This window comes from Xiphias gladius, chromosome 14, assembly GCF_016859285.1.
Source record: "Xiphias gladius isolate SHS-SW01 ecotype Sanya breed wild chromosome 14, ASM1685928v1, whole genome shotgun sequence".
Lineage (NCBI taxonomy): Eukaryota > Metazoa > Chordata > Actinopteri > Istiophoriformes > Xiphiidae > Xiphias > Xiphias gladius.
In genome coordinates, this window is record NC_053413.1 from 12,244,296 (window position 1) to 12,265,053 (window position 20,758).

The following is a 20,758-nucleotide window of genomic DNA, read 5'->3' on the forward strand; positions in this document are numbered from 1 at the left end:
CCTATTCCTCTTTCATTTGTTCAAATTCACTGCTAATGTTTTTCAACCCACCTTTTTTTTCTTCATTTTTAAATGAATACAAGTTGTTTTTACTTGAATTTAAATTTGAAAACTGAAAATAATAGAAATAAAAAAAACAAAGTAATGTAAGCTGAAGTGGCTTGATGTCCAGACTTTAGGCCTGAGATGTGTATGATCTGGCCTGTCAAAAGTAAATAGCAGGGATACAACCGGTGAGCTCTGTAATTCAGTTTAACTGAATCTTTTCTAAGAAATACGTTTGTGGAACTCATAACAATGATTCTCTGCTGATATTGCACAACAGAGGTGCTGGATTTTGATTTTATTTGTTGGTCATTTTTGATGAGGCAATTTTAGTTTTTAACGTATTGTACCATCAGCCTGTGCTGTGGACAAAATAACAGACAACTTTGGATTTTTTTTGCATGAGGTTACGCTGCAACAAACATACAACGTCTCAAAGGTCTGCTATATGTAAATACTTATTTAGCATTATAGATACAATATTTCTGTGTGGGCGCACTGTTTTCATAACGGATATGATGACAATTTCAGCACAGTTGAAATAATCCGTCCCAACCTGACATGACTCAGCTCACTCAAACACAACAAACCACTGGGTGACGTGCCTGCATGACTCCAGTTTAGACATGTTTGCTCTAGTAAAATAAAATAAAAAATAAAAAAAGACACCGTTAACTCCCAACAGCTGCTTTTATCATTTACCTCGCCCATCTTGAGTCAGTTGTGCCCCGTGCCGACACATAAACGTTTGAGGGAGTCATAAAACCTTAATCAGACCATATATAGGTTCAGATTGAAGGAGCTTTAAAAAAAAACAAAAGAAAAAAAAAAAAAAAACTGCGGGGCCAACCGGTACAGCAGCAGCAGCAGCAGCCATTCAGGTCGGTTTCACCGCGGGGTGTGAGCGCTGAGGGTCTCTGTACAGTAACGGATGACCGCCGCGTCTCTGAGGGGACCGACAGAGGCGGACTGACCGGCCGAGCCGTCAGAGAGGCGCGCCTTCTGTGGACTAGTGGCTCGGACGGATGAAACTACAGAGTTTCTGAGCCAATCAGCCTCCGAGGAAGTTGAACGCTAGCGCAAATCCAAGTTTCGAACGTACGTTACGTTAGTCCCTTAGCTAGGCTCGATTCGGGTTTATCGCGCTGTTCGAGGATTTATAAATACTACAAATACCACCAACCTGCCGGTTAAAGAAGAGGGAATGGTTTAGAAACCGCGCTTAAACAGGTGCCGGGGCTATTTTTAATCAACGTCTCCACAGTCTTGGGCGTGTCAGTGCGCAGGTAAGTGAACCGCTTTGATAGGAATGTTCGTTAAAGGTTAACCTGCCGAAGTTTGTGCTCTTTGCTAGTACGTTTGTATCAGCTTTTGGGGGTAAATTGTAGCTTGCAACTTAACTACATGGGCTAAAATAACAAATTCTACTCTAAATAAGCTAAAACCACTGCCTATCAAACTGTTAAATTGCTCGGTGCCGCACTATTAACTCAACACCTGATTTCAGACTAACTTTAATGCTTTACGCCGAATTTGCTTGTTATTGCTAGGATACATTTGGCGCATGAAGGGAAAGTCAAGGTGCTGTGTGTTAGTGTGTCTGTGTGTCTGTGAGTGTGTGTGTATGTGAGTGTGTGTACGGGTATTGAGGAAAGCTGGCGATAGCTCCAGGGCCAAATATGTGGAACATGTTATCAAGGCTGCATTCTCCGACGTGCCGTAGCTCATCGGTAAAACACAGCAAACCTCTCCTGGGAAAGGAGCACTTACAAAAACCTGTCGAGTGGGTATGAAAAGTAACACTGCTGGACAGAATCACTGAAAGAAAAGAAAAGAAAACAAAAAAAGCAACAGCGGACGTTGTTAGAGCACTTGTAACTGAAGGCGAATCAAGTGCAGGCGTTTTTTTTTTTTTTTACTGGGTGGATGGGTAATAACTCAAACCAGCACGTTTCCTGTCAGCTTGTGTAAAACCGCTATGGTAACATACTTGGTGCTCCTCGCTCATCTGCACCAGAGTTTGGCGCACTCTGTGAAACACTCATTGTGTGCTTGTGTTTGGTGCTGAAGCAGAGCTGAGGTTGACATCCCTGCACCCTGCTGAATGCCTTTCAAGGCCCTGCATTAACATCACTATGGCACTGACAGAATTACTGCCGTGCTGACTTTAGCTCACTCTGCCCTTTCTGGCTATTCCTCTGCTTTGTCTTTCACTTTGTTTTTAACACATCTTTTAATGTTTCTCCTCATTCCTCTCATCTTCCCTTTTTGTTTTGTGTTTTGCTGTACATATCCTAAGCTTTTCATCTGTCAGGTCTCATGTTTGGTGAATTGATTGTGATATCCACCCAACCTTGTCTCTTTCAGCCCATCCTCAGCTTGCTTTCTTTGGTCTGTGCCATCTATCTCACCATGGACAGCCTGCTGAGCGGGGCCAGTAAAGGGGCCAGGGCTCTTCAGTCAGCACAGACCTCATCACGTCATAGAAGCCACTCGCTGTCTTTACCCCTGTATGACTGACTGTTAGGGATACAATAAAGCTTAAATTCTTCTTAGCTTGAACAAAGGAGCCATGCATCCGCCGCTGTTCCTCAGTGTCTTCTGGCTGCTCCCCCTGGCCTTGACGCAAGAAGAAGTCTTACCCTTGGACTGTGTTCCACGCAAATTTGTGCCCTATCATAGTGAGTGTTGCTACCGGTCTTGTGTAACCTTGGCTTACAATTTGTCAGCTCATGTTGAGACACATGATTTAAGTTTGAACAGACTCATTGGGAAACAGTTTAATTACTGGTGGTTTCTAAATGACAGGTAAATGAATCAGTTACATTCTGTCTCTAGGAGACAATGCTCACATGTTTCATGAGGAGGGTGTGTTCAACTACTCCACCATGTTGTTGAGAGAAGACCTGGATCTGCTAGTGCTGGGCACCAGGGAGGCAGTGTATGCTCTTGACCTCAACAACATCTCCAAGAAACTGGCTTCAGTAAGAACACCTTTGTTTACAATGCAGTTAAGGCCAATTCCAGCTTGGAGCAGCGCCCATTATTTGTAAGCATTAGTCAACTTTAGAAATTCCTTATCAAAGATTTCTTCCACAAGGGCTACAAAGTTTTTGAGAACAAATGTGCCAGACTCTCTGCCCTGAATTGAGTCTCTCAGGCAGCAATTGCTCCCAGGTTTTATTCTGTTCCAAACAAGCTCTGTGTTCTGGTAAAAAGTGCTGCTTGAGAGGCTCAGTTCAGAGCAACAAAGACCCTTAGCACCCTTTAATACATACATTACATTCAATAACTTTAACCTGAACTTTACCAGAAAAATGGCTCCAGCTTCTAAAGTTCACACAACTCAATCTATAAAATACTTTTAATTTGATGTGACCACTCACTCACAACCACGGACACTGCTGAATTCCTCCTAGTAACAAGAAGCCTTGTACATCAGAGCATTCGAGCATGTGTCCCCAGAGCAGTGATGAAATGCGTTTTTGTCACACAATATGCCAGTATGGAACTTTGGTGGTAATGTTCCCATGTGTTGACCAGTAGCTAATTTATCCTAATATGACCCTTGTTGCTTGTGTGAGTATCACTTAACACAGAAAAACAACCAGCTACATTGAAAGTTACCTCGCAGACTTCATTTTCCATGCCATGCATTCACCCACCTCTACGATAGAAAAACACGTGGGGGAAAAAAAAGGAAACAAAAATTGCAGAGAAGTGTGTAACTAAAATTGTCGTCACTCTTTTAGGTGAAATGGGAAGTGACACAACAGCAAAAAGCTGAGTGTAAAAACAAAGGAAAAGATCCTGAGGTGGGTCCCTTTTTAGCTTTCGCTAATTAGAACTGATTGTGCATTGAGCAGATGTAGTCATTTCTTTTAAAAAAAAATGCATTTACAGTTGGAGTGCAAGAACTATATAAGGATCCTACACAAGATGGAGGATAACAGGATGTATGTGTGTGGAACCAATGCTTTCGATCCAGAGTGTGATTACATGGTGAGATATATTCAGAGCCATATCTCATACAGTACAAATTAATTGAATAAATTGCCTTATAGTTTTTCAGATCATCTAGGATTAAACTGTGTGTCTGTCTGTGCAGTCCTATGCAGATGGAAACCTGGCTCTTGAGAACAAAGGAGAGGATGGCAAAGGGAAGTGTCCATTTGATCCTTTCCAGAGATATGCCTCCATCATGGTTGGTGAGTGGCTATTAAACAACAGCTTGCAAATTTGCAAAGATGGTTTAATGTAGCAAAATGTTTTCATTTGTGTCTATGTGTTTGCTGTCTTGTTTCACCAGATAACAACCTATACTCAGCTACTTCAATGAACTTCCTGGGCTCTGAACCTGTCCTGATGCGCAGCTCTCCTGTCTCCATACGCACTGAGTTCAAGAGTTCCTGGCTTAATGGTAAGATATGATAGTATGTAATGTTTTTGGGGTTTTTTTCTTGGCAAGAGTCATGGTAGGTCTCTGAACTGAACTCTTTCAGCTTGATGGTTTACTGAGTCAAAGTTATGTTTTTTTCATTTTTCTATGCCAGAGCCCAGTTTTGTTTCAATGGCTCAGATGCCAGAGAGTGAGAAAAGTGCGGAGGGAGAAGATGACAAGGTTTACCTGTTCTTCAGTGAGACAGCTGTGGAATGTGACTGCTACAACAAACTAGTGGTCTCCCGTGTGGCCCGTGTCTGCAAGGTGATAAAAGAGTTTACAATGCATGAACTTATTTTTTGCAGCTCCATTTCCCAACACAACAATTAATTCCGCCATCTCCTTTGTTTTATGGGGCATCCTGTTTGTCTGGCATTATGGTGTCTCTCTGTGCTCACAGGGGGATCTTGGAGGTCAGAGGACTTTGCAGAAGAAGTGGACATCGTTCCTGAAGGCCAGGATGGACTGTCCAGTTCTGGAGTCCCAGCTGCCGTACATTATCCAGGACACTTACCGCTGGTGTGACCCCCAGCAGCATTGGAAGAACTGTTTGTTCTACGCTATCTTCACACCACAGTCGTGCGTTTGAATTAACAAACATGTTTGTGTGTTTATGTTAGAGAGAGGAGGCTTGCTTTTTCTTTAATGGTCTTTGGCGCACCTTTTGGCTCACATTTTCTGTGTATTTGTTTGTGTGTGTGTTTGTGTTTCAGGGACACATCAGACCTGTCTGCAGTGTGTGCGTACCAGGTGTCTGAAATCAGCAGAGTGTTTGCAGAGGGAAAGTACAAGACTCCAGTCCCCGTAGAAACCTCTTTTGTTAAGTGGGTGATGTATAGTGGAGATGTCCCTGTCCCTCGGCCTGGAGCTGTGAGTTTTCCACACTATTCTGTGTGTGTGTGTGTGTGTGTGTGTGTGTGTGTGTGTGTGTGTGTGTGTGTGTGTGTGTGTGTGTGTGTGTGTGTGTTAGAGACAAAGCAAAATCTTTTTAAAATGAGGGGCCCAGCAGGAAGCTGATTCCTTTTGTACTTTGACTGTGTTGTTCTCGTTTCTCTCTTTCGTTCCCCTCTTCTCCCACTAGTGTATAAACAATGAGGCTCGTAAAGCGGGTATAAATCAGACTCTGGACCTCCCAGACCGTACCCTTCAATTTATCAAAGATAAGCCCCTCATGGACCAGGCTATCCAGCCGATTGGAAAGAAGCCTCTGCTGGTGCGAAGGGGAGCTACTTTTACACGCATCATAGTCAACCAAGTGCAGGCTGCAGATGGCAGGAAGTACAACGTGATGTTTATAGGCACAGGTGTGGGTTCATGGTTGTACCGTTGCAACACACTGGCACTTACTGTATGTATTTCACTGTGCTGCTTTAGATGACTTGACAACATGAGTGTTATGCATATGGCCATATGTGTCAGCATATAAATATGGCATGTTTCTATGTTTTTATACAAAAAGAGCAAGGCACCATGCTGAAAGCAGTAAACTACGAAGGAGAGATGTTCATCATAGAGGAAATTAAACTTTTCCAGCCCCCAGAGCCAATCAAGATCCTGAAATTTTCGAATGTCACGGTAATTTAAAACCCACCATACTCAAATTAATGGCTTATTACTTCGAAATCATTATTCAAGTGTATGTTTATTGTATATACTGTAGAGCACATACAACAGTGTCATTGTTCTGTGTCTGTGGGTCATATGTGTACAGGGTCAGCTCTATGCAGGCTCAGACTATGGAGCAGCACAGATACCACTGGCCAGCTGTGAGAGGTCCTTATCCTGTCTGGACTGTGTTCTAGCCAGAGACCCATACTGTGGCTGGGACAAAGTTGTTGGGAGATGTATTCAACTTTCTAATTCACAAAGGTAGGAGGCTGTGTCAATGTGTAGAACAAGCAGTGTTGATATCAGTTCTATCCAAACTAAATCTCAGTTATTGTGTCTTCTGCTTTAGAGAGCTAATCCAGAGTGTGAAAGGAGGAGATGCCTCTCTTTGCCCAAATGCTGGTGAGTTAGTGCACACTTATACCGATACGGTATGATCAGTACATATACTTTGTGATTCTGAGTAAAAACACCATTACACCATTTTCTCTTCCTTAAAAGAATCATAATTGACGTCTATTGTGGGTTGAAAATGCTTACATGAAAGATGTTTCATTTTCAGATCCTGTTAAACCCGTGAATCAGTCCATCTGGCCAGGCGGTAACCTAAAGCTCAGTTGCCCTTTGCCTTCCAACTTGGCAAAAACCAGCTGGGAGCAGGACAACCGTCCTCTGAACCCTTCAGCTCGGCTTCAGCTACTACAAGACGGACTGCTTATCCTCAATGCTTCAGGCAGTGATGTTGGTCAGTACCGCTGCCTGTCTGTGGAGCGCTCCAAAACTGATGAGTACACAACCACTGTGGCAGAGTACCAGGTCAGAATAGCCTCAGCAGGCTCTGGTGATGGTCAGATATTGTTTCCACAGGCTCAGACCGATGGCCCCACTGTGGCTGGACTGCAGGCCATAGTCGGGCTCCTAGTAGTTTCTCTTCTTTTCCTTTTGGCCTGGAACTTTTACAAAGGCCACCTACCCCTTCCCTGTGGAAAGAAGAATAGCAAACAATCCCAGGAGTCTCACGAGGAGGGGGGTCTGAACTCCACTGTGCCCTACCAAGAGGCACAGAGGCCAGCACTGGCAGAGGACAAGCCCCTGGTATCTGGAAGAGACGACGGCAGCAGTAATAACAACCACACCAGAGGGGAGGCACCATTTAGTGCTGCAGGGGAAGAGAGTGATGCCCCAATAGTTAACCTGTCATCTCTGCAGTACATTGATGATGAGTCAGAGATCTAAAAATGACAAGCTCATTACTCAGTTTACCTTTGAGCAACGTTCAAGTGAATTCATCATTCATCAGTTCAGCTGTAATATTTGAGAGCTGAAATGTCAACCTTTACAGCATTAACAGCAAGTTGGAATATGAGAGTATTCCAAGTGGTTGAAACCTTGTTTTGACTAAATAGTTGAGACTGAACACACCAAAAGACTCTGTAAGATTTTTGTACAAGTACGAGATACTTAAATTTTTGCTTTACTTTTTCATTTGTTCTAATACAATTGTATGTACATTTAAAAGTATGCTTTTAGTTTCTTACTAATTTTTGAATTCCTATTACAGATTTAAATATCTTGTAAAGACTGGTATGATTTTCACAGGGAATGTACAATAACTGAAATTGAGCCATTTCATTGCTAACCACTAGCTGCAACCACTAATTTTATTGTATTAAACCTTTTCTACCTGGTCCATGTGTTGTTTCAGTGTATTCAAATATAACCAACAGGGTTTACTAGTTTTCCACAAGACAGGACTTGCCAAGAATGTGGAGGTTACTTGCAGTCGTGCAACATTGTACTTTTGGGTATGACAGCTCACTTTTGAAGATACAATGTCCCTATGAAGACCGACAAAGTTTCAGATGTTAAGTGTTTTTAAAAATTTTTGCATGATTTTGGTCAGTGAAGAGGCAGACAGTAAACACTGGGGAGAGAGAAGGGGTAGGACATGCAACAAAGGTCCATGGCTGGATTCAAACCATAGACATTGAGGTTATGTGGCACGCCCTGTAACCATTCGGCCACCAGAGCACTCCAGATGTTAGGTGTTTTAACTCTGAAATAACGTGCTTTAAATTGGCGTCAACAACAAAAGACCATCACCAAGTACCAGCTTGCTTAGAGTAAAAATGGGGAAAAAAATCTTTAATGTGTAATTTTCAAACTACATTACAATTTACTTTTTCAGACAACAGTACAGAGTGATGTGTGTCTTTAACAAACTGCTTTTCTGTGACAGCAGCTGAAACGATACAACAATGCAAATTGACTGTACAGCCTCAATAATACACCGTGTGTGGTAAAACCCAGTGACTGGGCTCTTGGTCCGTCCTGGTATGTGGCCTCTATCTCCTGTAGCGGTACCTCTTGAAGTGGAACCACAGCTGGAAGATCCCATTGGCGAACTGACAGCGGAAGCCGTGTCGGTGTGAGTACTCCCACTCCCTGTTCACAATCTTGAAGGCAATGTCTTCGTACGGCGGGCCCGCGTGGAATCTTAAAATCCCAAAGTCTTTGTTGTCGGGACTGGGCTCGAGGAAGTACTGTGGGGTGGAGCGCTTGTCGATCAGGTCTGGGTAGAAGATGTTGAACTTGTATCCCTGGACGATCTTGGGCGGAGGGTTGTCGAAGTCATAATGTGTCTGGTTGTATTTGTTCCATTCGAACCCTGTGTGGACCCGGTTGAAGAAGCGGGGCTTCCTGGGGCGATATTTGTCCGCCCACAGGTACATCTTCCCCGTGACCGGGAACTCAACGCTGAACTGGGCCTCATCGTTGCCCATGCCCTCTTTGGCCCGACGTACGAAAGCGTCCTCGGCGCTCTCATTGGCATCACCTGACGGAGAAGTCAAAGAAGCAACAGTGAGTGAAACAATACATCTGCGTCACATATTCAGATATCAACACATATTTTGTACTTTCTTCAACAGTTCTGCTTGAAAATGACTACAACGCTTACAGAAGACTGGCATCGCTGTTTCCCTACAGTACCTGTTCTCTTCCTACTGGCTACATCATTTATTTTCTGCATGCTCTTTTTTTTTTTTTTTTTTTTGGGGTGCATGTGTGTTTTTGCAGGTGTGTACATGCTCTCATACCGGTAACCTGTAGCTGTCTGCGTGCCAGCTGCAGCCTGTGTATGTCCTCCTCTGGGGTGATGGTGTGTGTGTCCAGCGGCAGCTCAGAAGACATGAGCAGGGTAGGACTGTAGCGCCCCGAGTCGTACTCTGCCTGGCTCTGCTGGATCAGGTCCTCCTCCGTTAACACAGCCTCCACCACCTCGCCCTTCTCCTCTTCATCCTTCCTGTCTCCCTCTTCTCCTCCATCCTCATCCTGGTTTCCTGCATTGGATGTGGATGGGCCTGCCTCTTCTTCTTCGTCTTCTGGTTCTCTATTCTTACTTTTAGTGGAGGAGGAAGATGATGACTGTCTGGGTTCTTCTGTTGTGGTCTCCCTGGTTTGACCTCCCACTGTTTCCCTGCTTTTACAAAAACATTTGGGGTTATTTTCTATAAGTGGTGAGTCAATGCATCCACAAATATTTTTACATATTTTACAAGTTATCCTCAAAAGAAATGCAGAACTGAGATTTAACATAGTGTGAATTGAAATTTGAGCCGCAGGTCACAGTAGCTGACCAAGCCATCGGGTCTCTACACTTTTTGTGGGTGTATGCAGCATGAGGTTCCCAGGTGACGTACTCATCTTCCTCACTCCGTGGCTCCTCTTTGATGATGGGGAACAAAGGTTCACTTTCCACTCCTTGTTCCTGTTTCAGCTTGCACAGCTTCTGACGCAGCACATCTTGGTGTCGCTCTCTCAACCTGGGACATAAAATTGTAGTTTAACACACACACACACACGTCCACTGCCGAGTTACTTAATGTAACGGGGCAGTTCACAATCTGCATAACATCTTGCTGTAGATTTAGATTAGGTAAAATGCTGAAGTGGCATTCAAATTAGGCATTTAAATTAATTCAAGAGCAGAGGAACAGTGGGCATTCCCACATGCGTACCTGGCTCTGGCCATATAGACTCTGACTTGCTGCAGCAGACTCTCCCAGTAACCAATATCAAGATTGGATCCTCCAGCTCGAATCTTTGCCTCAATGTTCAAGTGCAGTGCCTGCAACTGGCTGTATGTTTTTCCTTTGAACACTGTTTGCACATCAGTGCTCACAGCTGTGTTGATGCCCTCACGACGATCACCTGATGTTAAACAGATTGCATCAAAAAAAAAAAAAAAAAAAATTCTGGTTAAGCATAGCTTCCTGTTGCAATCACCACAGTAACAAAATAGGGCAGGAGTTGCCACGAGCACAGATGCAGATGCAGATGCAACTATACATATAACAACAGAGCAGATGACTAAGAGAACCTAGTTATAAAACCACTGTTTGATGATATTATGGAAAAATGACGTACCTGGTCCTTTCCCAGAGGCCTCCAGTTTCCTCAGTTTGCTGATCTCGTCCTCAGTGATGGTTGTCATGTCTCTCCAGAAGTCCACGTTCTTCCCTTGCTCCAACTCCATATACACCTACCAGTATAATAACAATCTTGTACAGGTGGAGTTCATTTTAACAATAAAAGGCGTAAAGCAACTAATAACACATGGCTTCTGTCATGTTTAGGGTCAAGACATCTCTAATCAATTTACACTTAGAGCTGGGTGATCATTCAAGGTCAATAATGTGTCTGCATAGGACTGATTATGATACATTTTATAGTGACATAACATTGTTCACAGAATTCATGTCTACATATATAAGCAAGAATGAACCAAAATATGTCAGAGTATTACATATCAAATATGGTAGAACCAATATATTTTGAAAATTTGGGAATTTGTTGCCCCTCAGTGGCACCTAAAAGAAAAAGACACTTGCAGAAAGATCTGGCTCGGGACACTCAGATGACAGACTGCACTGAAAGAGACAGACTGCACTGATTATGGGCTTGTCTCATTTTTCTACAAATAAAACCTTGTATTATCAGAATAATTTGAAAGATCCTACAATCATATTTAAGTCTAAATATAATGGCTTTTCCTTGCGCAATTAATGTTGAAATTTTCTCTCAAATCTCCACTAGACCAGACTTATCCAGACTGTGAGGTGATTTCCAAACTCATGCAATTTCAGCAGGAGGTCCAATTGCTAAGGAAGTGATTCAATATTAATCAAAACCTTGAGTTTGTTCATTTCAACATGATGTATTTTATGGGAGTTCATATTTATTGGGTATTGTACAGGAGTAAAAACAGACTGCAATCTTTATGGTGCACTTACTAACAGTATTCTACTTATTACATATAATTTAATATAAAAGCAATCTTGAGTGATTAGAGCTATGCTAAGCTACCGCTGTAGCACCTTTACCCTTGAATGTAACATAACAACACACCTTAATGTCCTCCAGCAGATCATCCATGTCAGTGACTGTGAGCCCATTGAGGAAGGTATAAGGTTCATGCATCTCCACGGCAAGATCGTCATCCTCTGCACTGATGTACTTTGCCAAAAGGTCAATGGGCTTGGCACGACCATCACGAATTCGAATCTTAGACCTAAACACACAGCAGATAAGTATATTGAGACAATGCATGTATGTATTCAGGAACTGTTGTAGCGGTCTGGAACTTGTGTGTACACATGTGGTAAATCATACAACAACAGAAATCCTCTGTGAAGTGAAAAGGGGAGGCTGCCAATGTGGATATACAGTAATTGTTGCTGTAAACTAACCGTAGTTTGGCCTGGTGCAAATGGAAATTGTCTTCCTGTTCAGCCCAGGTCTTGAAATGCTCTGCCTCTTTCTCCCTCTGCAGCATCTCCAGCTCCGTCTCTCTCATGGCTTTCTCTCGCTCCCGCTCCAGACGAAGCTGTTTTACCTGTTACACAGTTTACACAGTTAGTATGATTGAGAGGTCTGTTCCTCATAACTCTGTAACATTATACTGCCACAAAAAAAAAAAAAACTACCCTTCTGCTCATACCTTCTGCAGCTCTCTGCGGTTCTCCTCCTGAATACATTTGTTTCTTTCTTTAAGCTCTTTTTCTCCGAGATGGCCGATGCCTTTCTTATCCAATGCCTGAAAAAACACACGCACACACACATAAAACCCACAAGAATCTGAGTAAGCTAGAATATTCAAACCACGTTATGAGGAAACTTTCTGTGATTGAGCTAATCAATAGCTATTGAAAGCTGCTCTCCAACTCACCTTCTGCCATTTGAATGTGCCTAATAAGTTGTTGTCACCAAAGGGATTGTCTGCATTCGTGTACCCCATGTACTCTTCACTCCAGCCCATCTTTTCTCTCCTTTTCTTCTCTTTTGCTTCCTTCTTTGCCAATCTTCTGGCCCTCTTCTCTTCTGGTGTCTCCAGAGCTTTCATCATTTCCTTTTGTTTTTTCTTCTCGTCTTTTTCTTTAGTTGCGCGGCTCCCACAGTCAGACTCCGAGCTATCAGACGACTCAGGTGAACTAGAGCGCCGCCTCCCTTTGTCTCTGTTGGCCCTCTCTTTGCTTCTTTCACTCCTCCCTGGCTCCCTGTCTTCACTCCTCTTCATTTTCTCTTGGCTTCTGTCTCTCTCTCTTTTTCTATCCCTGTCTCTGCTACTGCTCTTCCACTTCTCTCTCTCTCTGTCCAGCTCCCTCCTCTGACTGTCTCTGGCTCGACTCCCTCTGTCAGGACTTCTCCTTCTCCTTCTTTCTCTATCACTGCTTCCATCATGGGAGTCAGAGCTGGACAGGGACCTTCCCCTTCTCTTCTCTGGAGATGTTCCTCGTCGGGTCTCCATTTCCTTTCTCCTCCTCCTCATTTTGGGATCATCTGAATCAGAACTAAGAGAAAAGGTGATTTAGTACATTTTTGCTCAGTGATGTTACCCTGTATTGGAGACTAAAAGAATACATCTGTTCTTTACTATTCAGCAGAGGAATGTCAGCAGGCTCTAATAGAGAACATGAAAAGAGCTGCCTGTGTAGTAGAATTAATAAATTATCCCTAAACCTTTGAAAAAGTAAACTCACACTATGCAGGCTTTCTCAAAAAATCTGATGCACCAGAAACTCTTTGACACTTAGCAACTGGATTAATATTTTCAAGCAAGTCTTCACGTTTACATACTTAGGTGGGACACTGGATCCTTCCCTACCATGGAAGTTACATAGGACTAAGGTCATTGAGAAACTAGTAGCTGGTTTGGATAAAATAAGCAAAGAAAAAGCATCTGCCAACACAAAACCCTAATCACTATGTTCAATGACCTCCTCCTTTCTCACTTGGATTACTGTGCAGCAGCCGGGCTCACAGCACTACCGCAGTGGGATCCGCATCTTCTGGAAATCCTCACAGACGAAAATGTATTCGGGGGCCACAATCAGTTAGACAGGTCTACAAGGGACCAAACTAGTCTACAGGCTTTCAAATGTGAACGGAGCGCCGTACAACAGTACACTTGATCCAAAGGCTGAGACTGATACCACTGTTACATGTTTTATTTGTTTGATTGATCGTTTTAAAAGACAGGTGCCCGTGACTCCCTGGAAAGCAGTACCGTTAGCAAGTGGATTATCCAGGTCAACAAGTAAACTAAACTGAGTTGGGTTGCATGATGGTATGTTATGCATGATGAGGTGATTATATGCACGTAGATTCTCACAGTAAGGACCATATAGGAGGAAACTTGGGCCCAGGTTTATTTTAATAACCACGTGGTGCTAATAAGTCAGTTAAAACCATATAAATCACGGTTTAACACGGGCACTATCTATTTTACTCTATTCAAGTCGCGACCTCGCCACCGTTATCATTACGACCTGTAGCATCGAACCGGAGAAAGTATAAAACTTTGCACAACCACGCTAACCAGCTAGCACCAGACAGCGAAGACAGTTACCTTGATGATCGACCCCTCGACTTGCTCCTGGGGCGATTTGGTCCTCGCCTCCTGTCGCTCTCAGAGCCGCTTCTGGAACCTGGACGCTCCCTGTGTTGAGGCCGACGTCTGGCAGAAGAGCCACCGCTAGAGTCCCTGCTGACGGACCGTACGCGAGCACGGGCGGTTCTTTTCGTGTCCGCGGACCGACTGCGGCCTCTCCTTTCCTCCGGAGATCGAGACCTGCTTACTCTGGACCTGTTCCGCCGATTCTGGCTTCGGCTCCTGGACCTGGAGCGGGACCGACGTCGTGACTTCGAACCCATCACGAACTTTTGTGCGGGGCCCGAATGGCACTCTGTCGCATAAATAAGAGGTAACAAAGAAAACTGTTTTCTGTCCTACAAATGTAAATGCAACGTATGTATATGTGAAGCGGATAAAGAAGGAAGTAAACATCCAAGTCGTCCTCTAACACTCTGAACAAAACAATACGATAATTTGTCTGGTTAAAAAATTAACTATTCAGGAATTAGAAAGCCACCATAAAGGGGCTTTTCACGCTGCTGCGCATAATCCAGACGTCAAGCGCATAGATTGGGGGAAAAAAACAAACAAATACCCTTTGAGTTTAACTACATTTTTACAGCACATTAAACATTCAAAATAAATTACCATAACTGAGATGTGATTCGGTGAAAAAATAATTTGAGAGTTAAAATAGGTCAGAGCAGCTTTTCAGAAACACAAACAACATTGGCGTTTTCGTGACGTCGGGTGATTGGCAAATGTAGTTCTCTGAATTCACTTTTAATTAAAATATTCACGAAATTATTGTCACAACTGAAGTAATTCCCCTCGGGTAAATTTTATTTTATATATCCAAGTCATTTTATACGACATGGTGTGCCTTCTGGATCGCTTTCAGGGGAAGAGGTCATGTTTACAAATTAAAATGAACTACAAATACCAGACTACACAAGGCGCAATTGCCTGTCTTGAGGGAAGCGGGGACTTCTTTCAACAACATCAGTCTTTACACAGTCCTGTGTTGGGACATTATCAACTACAATTCTGACTAGACCACACCAGTAGTTGTGTTTTCATTTCTGCTCCGGCTCTCTTAGGTATTTAGAAACTGTCGGCGCAACGGCAATCTCGGATTCAGCTGCTCGGTAAAGTAGAGTTTGTCAGCTAGCTTACATTAGCCAGCCGCTACCAGTAGATTTACGGCTTATATCCGTGGCTGCCCTGCCAGGTAGATCAACTAAAGCTGGAAGCACAGGTCAGCCACAATGCTTTGTCCAGTTCACCAATTTCTGAGTACTGACATTGGTAAATAATTATCTGGTCTGGCAACAAATCAGCGCAACCTTTGTTCGGCTTATGCGCAGCCTGGCTGGCTTGGCCTGTTTCATTGTCTCCGAACATCGAAAACACAAGTTGTTTTTCAGTGTCGGTAGGTTGTTTGGCTAGATAGGCTAACGTAGCCGTTTACGTGTAAACAAAACCCGTCAGCTGTTGACTCCGGATAATCTTGAAAGCTACCTAGTTCAGTATGGCGCAACACGACCCCACTCACGTAGCCAGTTCACAGAAAGCACTCATGTTGGAGATGAAGAGCCTTCAGGAGGAGCCTGTCGAGGGATTCAAAATAACACTGGTGGACGAGGCTGATTTGTACAACTGGGAAGTGGCCATTTTCGGACCCCCAAACACTCATTATGAAGGGGGGTATTTTAAGGTAAGAATACAACTATTGAAAATTGTCTTTGGCACATCTGACAGATCATTAAAAGCACAATGCAGCACATAATAACAGCACTGGCAATATAGTGTCTCCAAATGGTAAAACGCAATATACAAATGTAAGAAAACGCCACAGGAACGGAAAGAAACAAATGAGTTTCCAAGACTCGTGCAAGCCAGTTCCCTGTGGATCGGTGTGAAAGCTCCCCCAGGATACACAGAGACTTCCTCCTCCCCCTCTGTTCCCAAAAAGACCACAACTGGCTCTGTTGCCGTCTGATTAGTTTGTTGGCCACACGGACAACCCTTGCCAGCTTGAACCTTTACCCACTGTCCAGGTTGCCATACTGTACCATGCAGTGATATGAGAGATTTATGCACTACTTGTAAAATTTTCAGTCTTGATCCAAAGCTGTTCAGTGGTTTGAGCAGATAGAAGACATACATTTCTTAAAAATATGATCAACAATCACAGAGAAGTACAGTTTAGTCTTAAGGGTGCCACTCATATGACCCACACCTTCAATAACAATCAAGCCTGTGAGTAAGAATTGTCTGATATTGTAGCAATGCAGTGTACAGCTACATGTAAAGGTATGTTTTGTGTCCAAGGCTCGGATCAAGTTCCCTATAGACTACCCGTACTCCCCACCTGCCTTCCGGTTCCTCACCAAGATGTGGCACCCTAACATCTATGAGGTGTAGTATCACAGCCTGGGCTCAGTTTTATATTAAATCTAATGTCTTTGTCATGCCTGTGTGTGCTCTCATTAATGTATATAATTCAAATAGCTGTCCTACAGCGGTCATATGACACATCCGATAGTGAAAGGAGTTGATTTCCTCTGTTTTAGAACGGAGATGTGTGTATTTCTATATTGCACCCTCCAGTGGACGACCCACAGAGTGGAGAGCTGCCTTCAGAGAGATGGAATCCCACCCAGAATGTCCGGTTAGCGCTCTCCCTCATTATCTCTCCTCATATGTCTTTCCTTTCTGTGTAGACTACCTCCCTGCTTTGTCCTCTCTCAGCCACTTCAATAATTTACCTGATGCATAAGTTTATCACAAGACATTTGTCTTCAGTTGGAGTCTCCTCAGAAGTTCCCAGAAACTAACATTGAATCCATATCTGGGTATCCAGCACCACGTGTGTAATGTTATCTGTTCTTATTATTTTAGAACTGCACAATGTGTAGGTATCACAGCTCAGTTTAAAGTCTAAAAATCTACACTCAGTAGTCACTTTGTTACGCAAACCTATAAAATCTAATGCCGTCCAATACAGCTTTTCTGCCATAAATTTGACCTCAACAAACATAATGTTATGACTGACTCTGTCATAAAGGTAAATTAGAGCTGTTGTACTGATTTGCATTAGATTGTATGAGTGTTCCTAATAAAGTGGCCAGGGTGTGTATGCTCTGCTCTGAGATATAAGTGTTAGTAAATGTTCTTGTAAACAACTGTAACTCCTGTGGGCACCCTTACGTGAAGGCTGGTGTATAGAAAGATAATGAATGACAATATAGTAAAACCCAGTTGTAATAATACACAATGTCTTCAGAGGAGAAGTTACGGTGAATACTGTACATTAGTAAACATGCCAGTTTTCTTTGTCCTCTGTGATAGGAAACTGAATGTCTTTGGTTTATGAACTGTTGGTCAGACAGAATAAAACATCTAAATGTGCCAGCTTGGGTTAGTGATATTTTGACGGGCATTTTTCACAATTTTAATACCTAATCTATCAATTAAGAGCCCTAATTCACATACAGCTCCACTGAATATCTGTAAAATACAGGTTATATTAAAAACGGAAAATGAGAGAGAAAGTTATTTATTTGTTAATCAAATAAAAATGAATGTGTTTATATCCTGTTTAAAATAGCTGTGTGTCTAATTTCTGGGGAATATTTTTGTGACAGTGTTGTTGGTTTAACACTGTGACTTGCCCCTCACCTTTGTGTTTTCTTCCAGGACCATTTTACTGAGTGTGATCTCGCTGCTGAATGAACCCAACACCTTCTCCCCGGCTAATGTGGACGCTTCCGTCATGTACCGTAAATGGAGGGACAGCAAGGGCAAGGACCGGGAATATGTAGAAATCATCAGGTAAAAAGTCAAACAATATTATCATAGTACACCAAAAGTGAAGAAACTCTTCCTAAAGACACAGTGTTGTGTTACCATACGTGTATGTTCTTTATATTTCCCTCAGGAAACAGGTTTTGGCCACTAAGGCAGAAGCGGAGCGCGACGGCGTGAAAGTTCCCACCACACTGGCCGAGTACTGTGTCCGTACACGCGTCCCAGCCCCCGACGAAGGCTCCGACCTCTTCTATGACTATTACTATGACGACGACGATGTGGAGGGCGGGGATGGCGACTGCTGTTACGACGAGGACGACTCGGGCAATGAGGAGTCGTGACATGCTTTTTGAAAGCACCTCCAATCTAGCTGGCATATGCTATCCCCTTTTTTTCGGCCCGGGTTGCCAGATATTCTAAGTCTACAACCAAGAAAGATTTGAAGCTTCCCACTTTTAAACCAATGAAAAGAGCTGTTTTTTCCTAAATCTCTGAATTATTGTCGGAGGTTTATATCGATGCATCGCTGTGGAAAGGTCAGACCTGGTAAGATTTGCACCAGCACAAAAGTCACCAGGTTCTCCAATTTTGCAAACAGTTTTCATCACCACCTAAAACCTTACTTTGAGAGAATAACTTAAACTATTGCTTAATCACATTGAGTTGCTCAGTCCCCTGTACAGAATGAGGTGTTGTCGGATTAAAACCACTGTCAACAATAGCAACATTTGCACTGGTGCAAACACTTCCAAGCTATTCTCAGCCTCTCTCTTGCATATCTTTATTTCCCTAATTGTATTTGGGTGTTGCTCCCCAGTAGTTGGCTTAAGTGACCGACGAATGAAGAGAACTTCAAGCAACCTGTTTGTGTTGAGCGGTGTACTGCAAACACATTGAATCTGACATTTCTGACTTTCACAGTCCGTCTCGCTTCAATAGGAAAGGACATGAATTGACACGGGACCATGTTTTCAAAGTCCCTGTGCATGCCAGAACATCTTTGGAAGCTTTGTGTCTCTCTCTTACTGGTGGACAGTTTACCCACATCATGATCTGTCTTCAGCTTGGCGATAAGCACTTGTGACGATGGAGGACTCTCTGTCTGGAGGACCGTCTGGCAGGCTGAGCCAGTGGGTCAAAATCCTCGTGAACATTTTTGCTAACATGAAATTGATCTTTGCTGTGTTTCCTCTGGTTACTGTTGGATGTGTTTGTCATTTTGTGTCTGGGGTTACGGTTTTTGGAGTATCTCAGACGTAAGACTCATGTAGGATGATCAAGTTCTTCGGGGGGGTGGGGGGGGGGGCTGAACTAATTACTGATCAGAACTGTTTTTCTCCTCAGGTTTGCTCTCTGAGTGGCCTGAAGGAGCCAAAGACCTGAACCAGTGTAAAAGAGAGCCCAAAATATTTTATGACTGTTTGTTGTATTCCTGACTTTGTTTGCTCTCTTGCAAGCTTTGTTATTTTAGTCTCTTTGGATAGACATTATGCCTGCACTCTCTGCTTGAGAATGATTTTTGTGATGAGATTGTTAGGTTTAATTGGCAAAAAAGCTTCTGTAGGAAAAGTGTCTGTCAGACGGTGTTGTATCAGTCAGGTTGATCAAAGTTTTTCAGCCCTGGAAGTGAAGATGAAGACAGCCACGTTTTATTTTCATTTAAATTCTTTGTGTTAATTGAGAGTGGATGGGTTTGATATCATTTTTAGAGTGTATGGGTGTCCTCTGTGTGTACTTTTGCATTAGCAATATTGATTGTTTCATTTACTTAAAATGGGAGTTCATACTGAATTTCTCAGGATAATGAATAACATATGACAAAACAATTAAAACAAGCAAATATTTTCCTCTTAAGGTGGTCTTCAGCGTTGGTTTACAGCTTCAAAAGGAACGATAATTGATATGCACATGTAGCTGTGTGGATGATCACCATGTTGGTTTATTCACCTGTGTTCATTTTTTTTATTTTCAGCTATTTAAAACTGAAAAATAAAGATTTATTGGAAAGTATGCAGTCTTAAAGTGTTTTGATTAAATGTTGTGATTAATTTTCACTGTTTATTGGCCCTAACCTGTTACTGCAAGTTACACTAATGCTTCACTGTTGAAATCAGGAGATATATCTTAAAAATACTTTTTAATTATATTCCAGGTATACAAACAGACAGGTGAAAAAATTCAAGGAAAAACCAACATAAAGTGTCTTAATAAGGTCTTGGGCCACCACAAGCCTCCAGAACAGCTTCAGTGCACTGGTTCTACAAGTCTCTACTGGAGAGATGAAAACCATTCTTCCAAAAGATTTTCCCTCTTTTGGTGTTTTGATGATTGTGATGGGATCAATGTCTAACATGTCAAACGCCATACCCTATGAGTCACATCACTTTCATACTCATCAAACCATTCAGTGACCCATCATGCCCTATGGAGGGAGGCATTGTCATCCTGGAAGAGACCGCTCCCATCAGGATAGAAATGTTTCATCACAGGATAAAGGTGATCACTCAGAGCAACTTTCTATTGATTTGAAATGACCCTACCCTCTAGGGGGACAAGTGGAGCCAAACCATGCCAGCAAAATGCCCCCCCCCCAGCATGACAGAGCCACTGGATCCCCTAACTGTAGGGGTCAAGCATTCAGGCCTGTACCATTCTCTTGGTGTTTGCCACAAATGCACTAAACCAACTTGTGGAGAATATGGTGAAGGACGACTCATCTGACCATATCACTTTTTTCCACATCTCTGTAGACCAGTGCCAATTGTTTCGCACAGGAACATCGGGGATTGTCGACATAGTTTAAAGCAACAGTCTCCTGGGTGCAGACAAGTTTGGCGCCCTGAAGATGTCTTGACCAAATTTAAAAAAAAAAAAAAATAGATTCTGGTTGTTTTGCCAAGTTTCAACGTCCACCGTAAGCACCGAAGCTTCACAAA

At 42.9% G+C, this 20,758-nt stretch overlaps 3 protein-coding genes across 5 annotated transcripts; 2 read left to right on the top strand and 1 right to left on the bottom strand.

Moving 5' to 3' along the window:
- The first annotated feature begins 953 nt into the window (after window positions 1–953).
- On the top strand, window positions 954–7,782 carry sema4e (semaphorin 4e). Of its 2 annotated transcripts, none has more exons than XM_040143037.1 (15): window positions 954–1,331; window positions 2,413–2,726; window positions 2,884–3,029; window positions 3,798–3,860; window positions 3,949–4,047; window positions 4,154–4,253; window positions 4,355–4,465; window positions 4,599–4,750; window positions 4,887–5,065; window positions 5,200–5,356; window positions 5,568–5,790; window positions 5,946–6,061; window positions 6,198–6,355; window positions 6,444–6,496; window positions 6,657–7,782. In XM_040143037.1, the coding sequence occupies exons 2-15, from the start codon at window positions 2,618–2,620 to the stop codon at window positions 7,328–7,330; spliced, it is 2,340 nt and encodes a 779-aa protein (XP_039998971.1). In that variant the 5' UTR covers window positions 954–1,331; window positions 2,413–2,617; the 3' UTR covers window positions 7,331–7,782. The 2 variants fall into 2 exon arrangements, with proteins under 2 accessions (XP_039998971.1, XP_039998972.1); XM_040143038.1 differs by lacking the exon at window positions 954–1,331 and adding an exon at window positions 1,352–1,398.
- A 434-nt stretch (window positions 7,783–8,216) lies between these two features.
- Window positions 8,217–15,633, bottom strand: cactin. Of its 2 annotated transcripts, none has more exons than XM_040143034.1 (11): window positions 15,531–15,633; window positions 14,004–14,340; window positions 12,324–12,945; window positions 12,096–12,191; window positions 11,845–11,990; window positions 11,504–11,666; window positions 10,523–10,637; window positions 10,114–10,306; window positions 9,796–9,918; window positions 9,193–9,572; window positions 8,217–8,930 (listed from the first exon to the last, which is right to left on the bottom strand). In XM_040143034.1, exons 2-11 carry the CDS (start codon window positions 14,306–14,308, stop codon window positions 8,440–8,442), a joined length of 2,634 nt encoding a protein of 877 aa, XP_039998968.1. In that variant the 5' UTR covers window positions 14,309–14,340; window positions 15,531–15,633; the 3' UTR covers window positions 8,217–8,439. The 2 variants fall into 2 exon arrangements, with proteins under 2 accessions (XP_039998968.1, XP_039998967.1); XM_040143033.1 differs by having other exon boundaries at window positions 9,193–9,575.
- cdc34b (cell division cycle 34 homolog (S. cerevisiae) b) lies at window positions 14,892–19,832 on the top strand. The gene is made up of 5 exons (XM_040143065.1): window positions 14,892–15,726; window positions 16,344–16,430; window positions 16,586–16,683; window positions 17,712–17,846; window positions 17,953–19,832. The coding sequence occupies exons 1-5, from the start codon at window positions 15,541–15,543 to the stop codon at window positions 18,161–18,163; spliced, it is 717 nt and encodes a 238-aa protein (XP_039998999.1). The 5' UTR covers window positions 14,892–15,540; the 3' UTR covers window positions 18,164–19,832.
- Window positions 19,833–20,758: the final 926 nt, after the last annotated feature.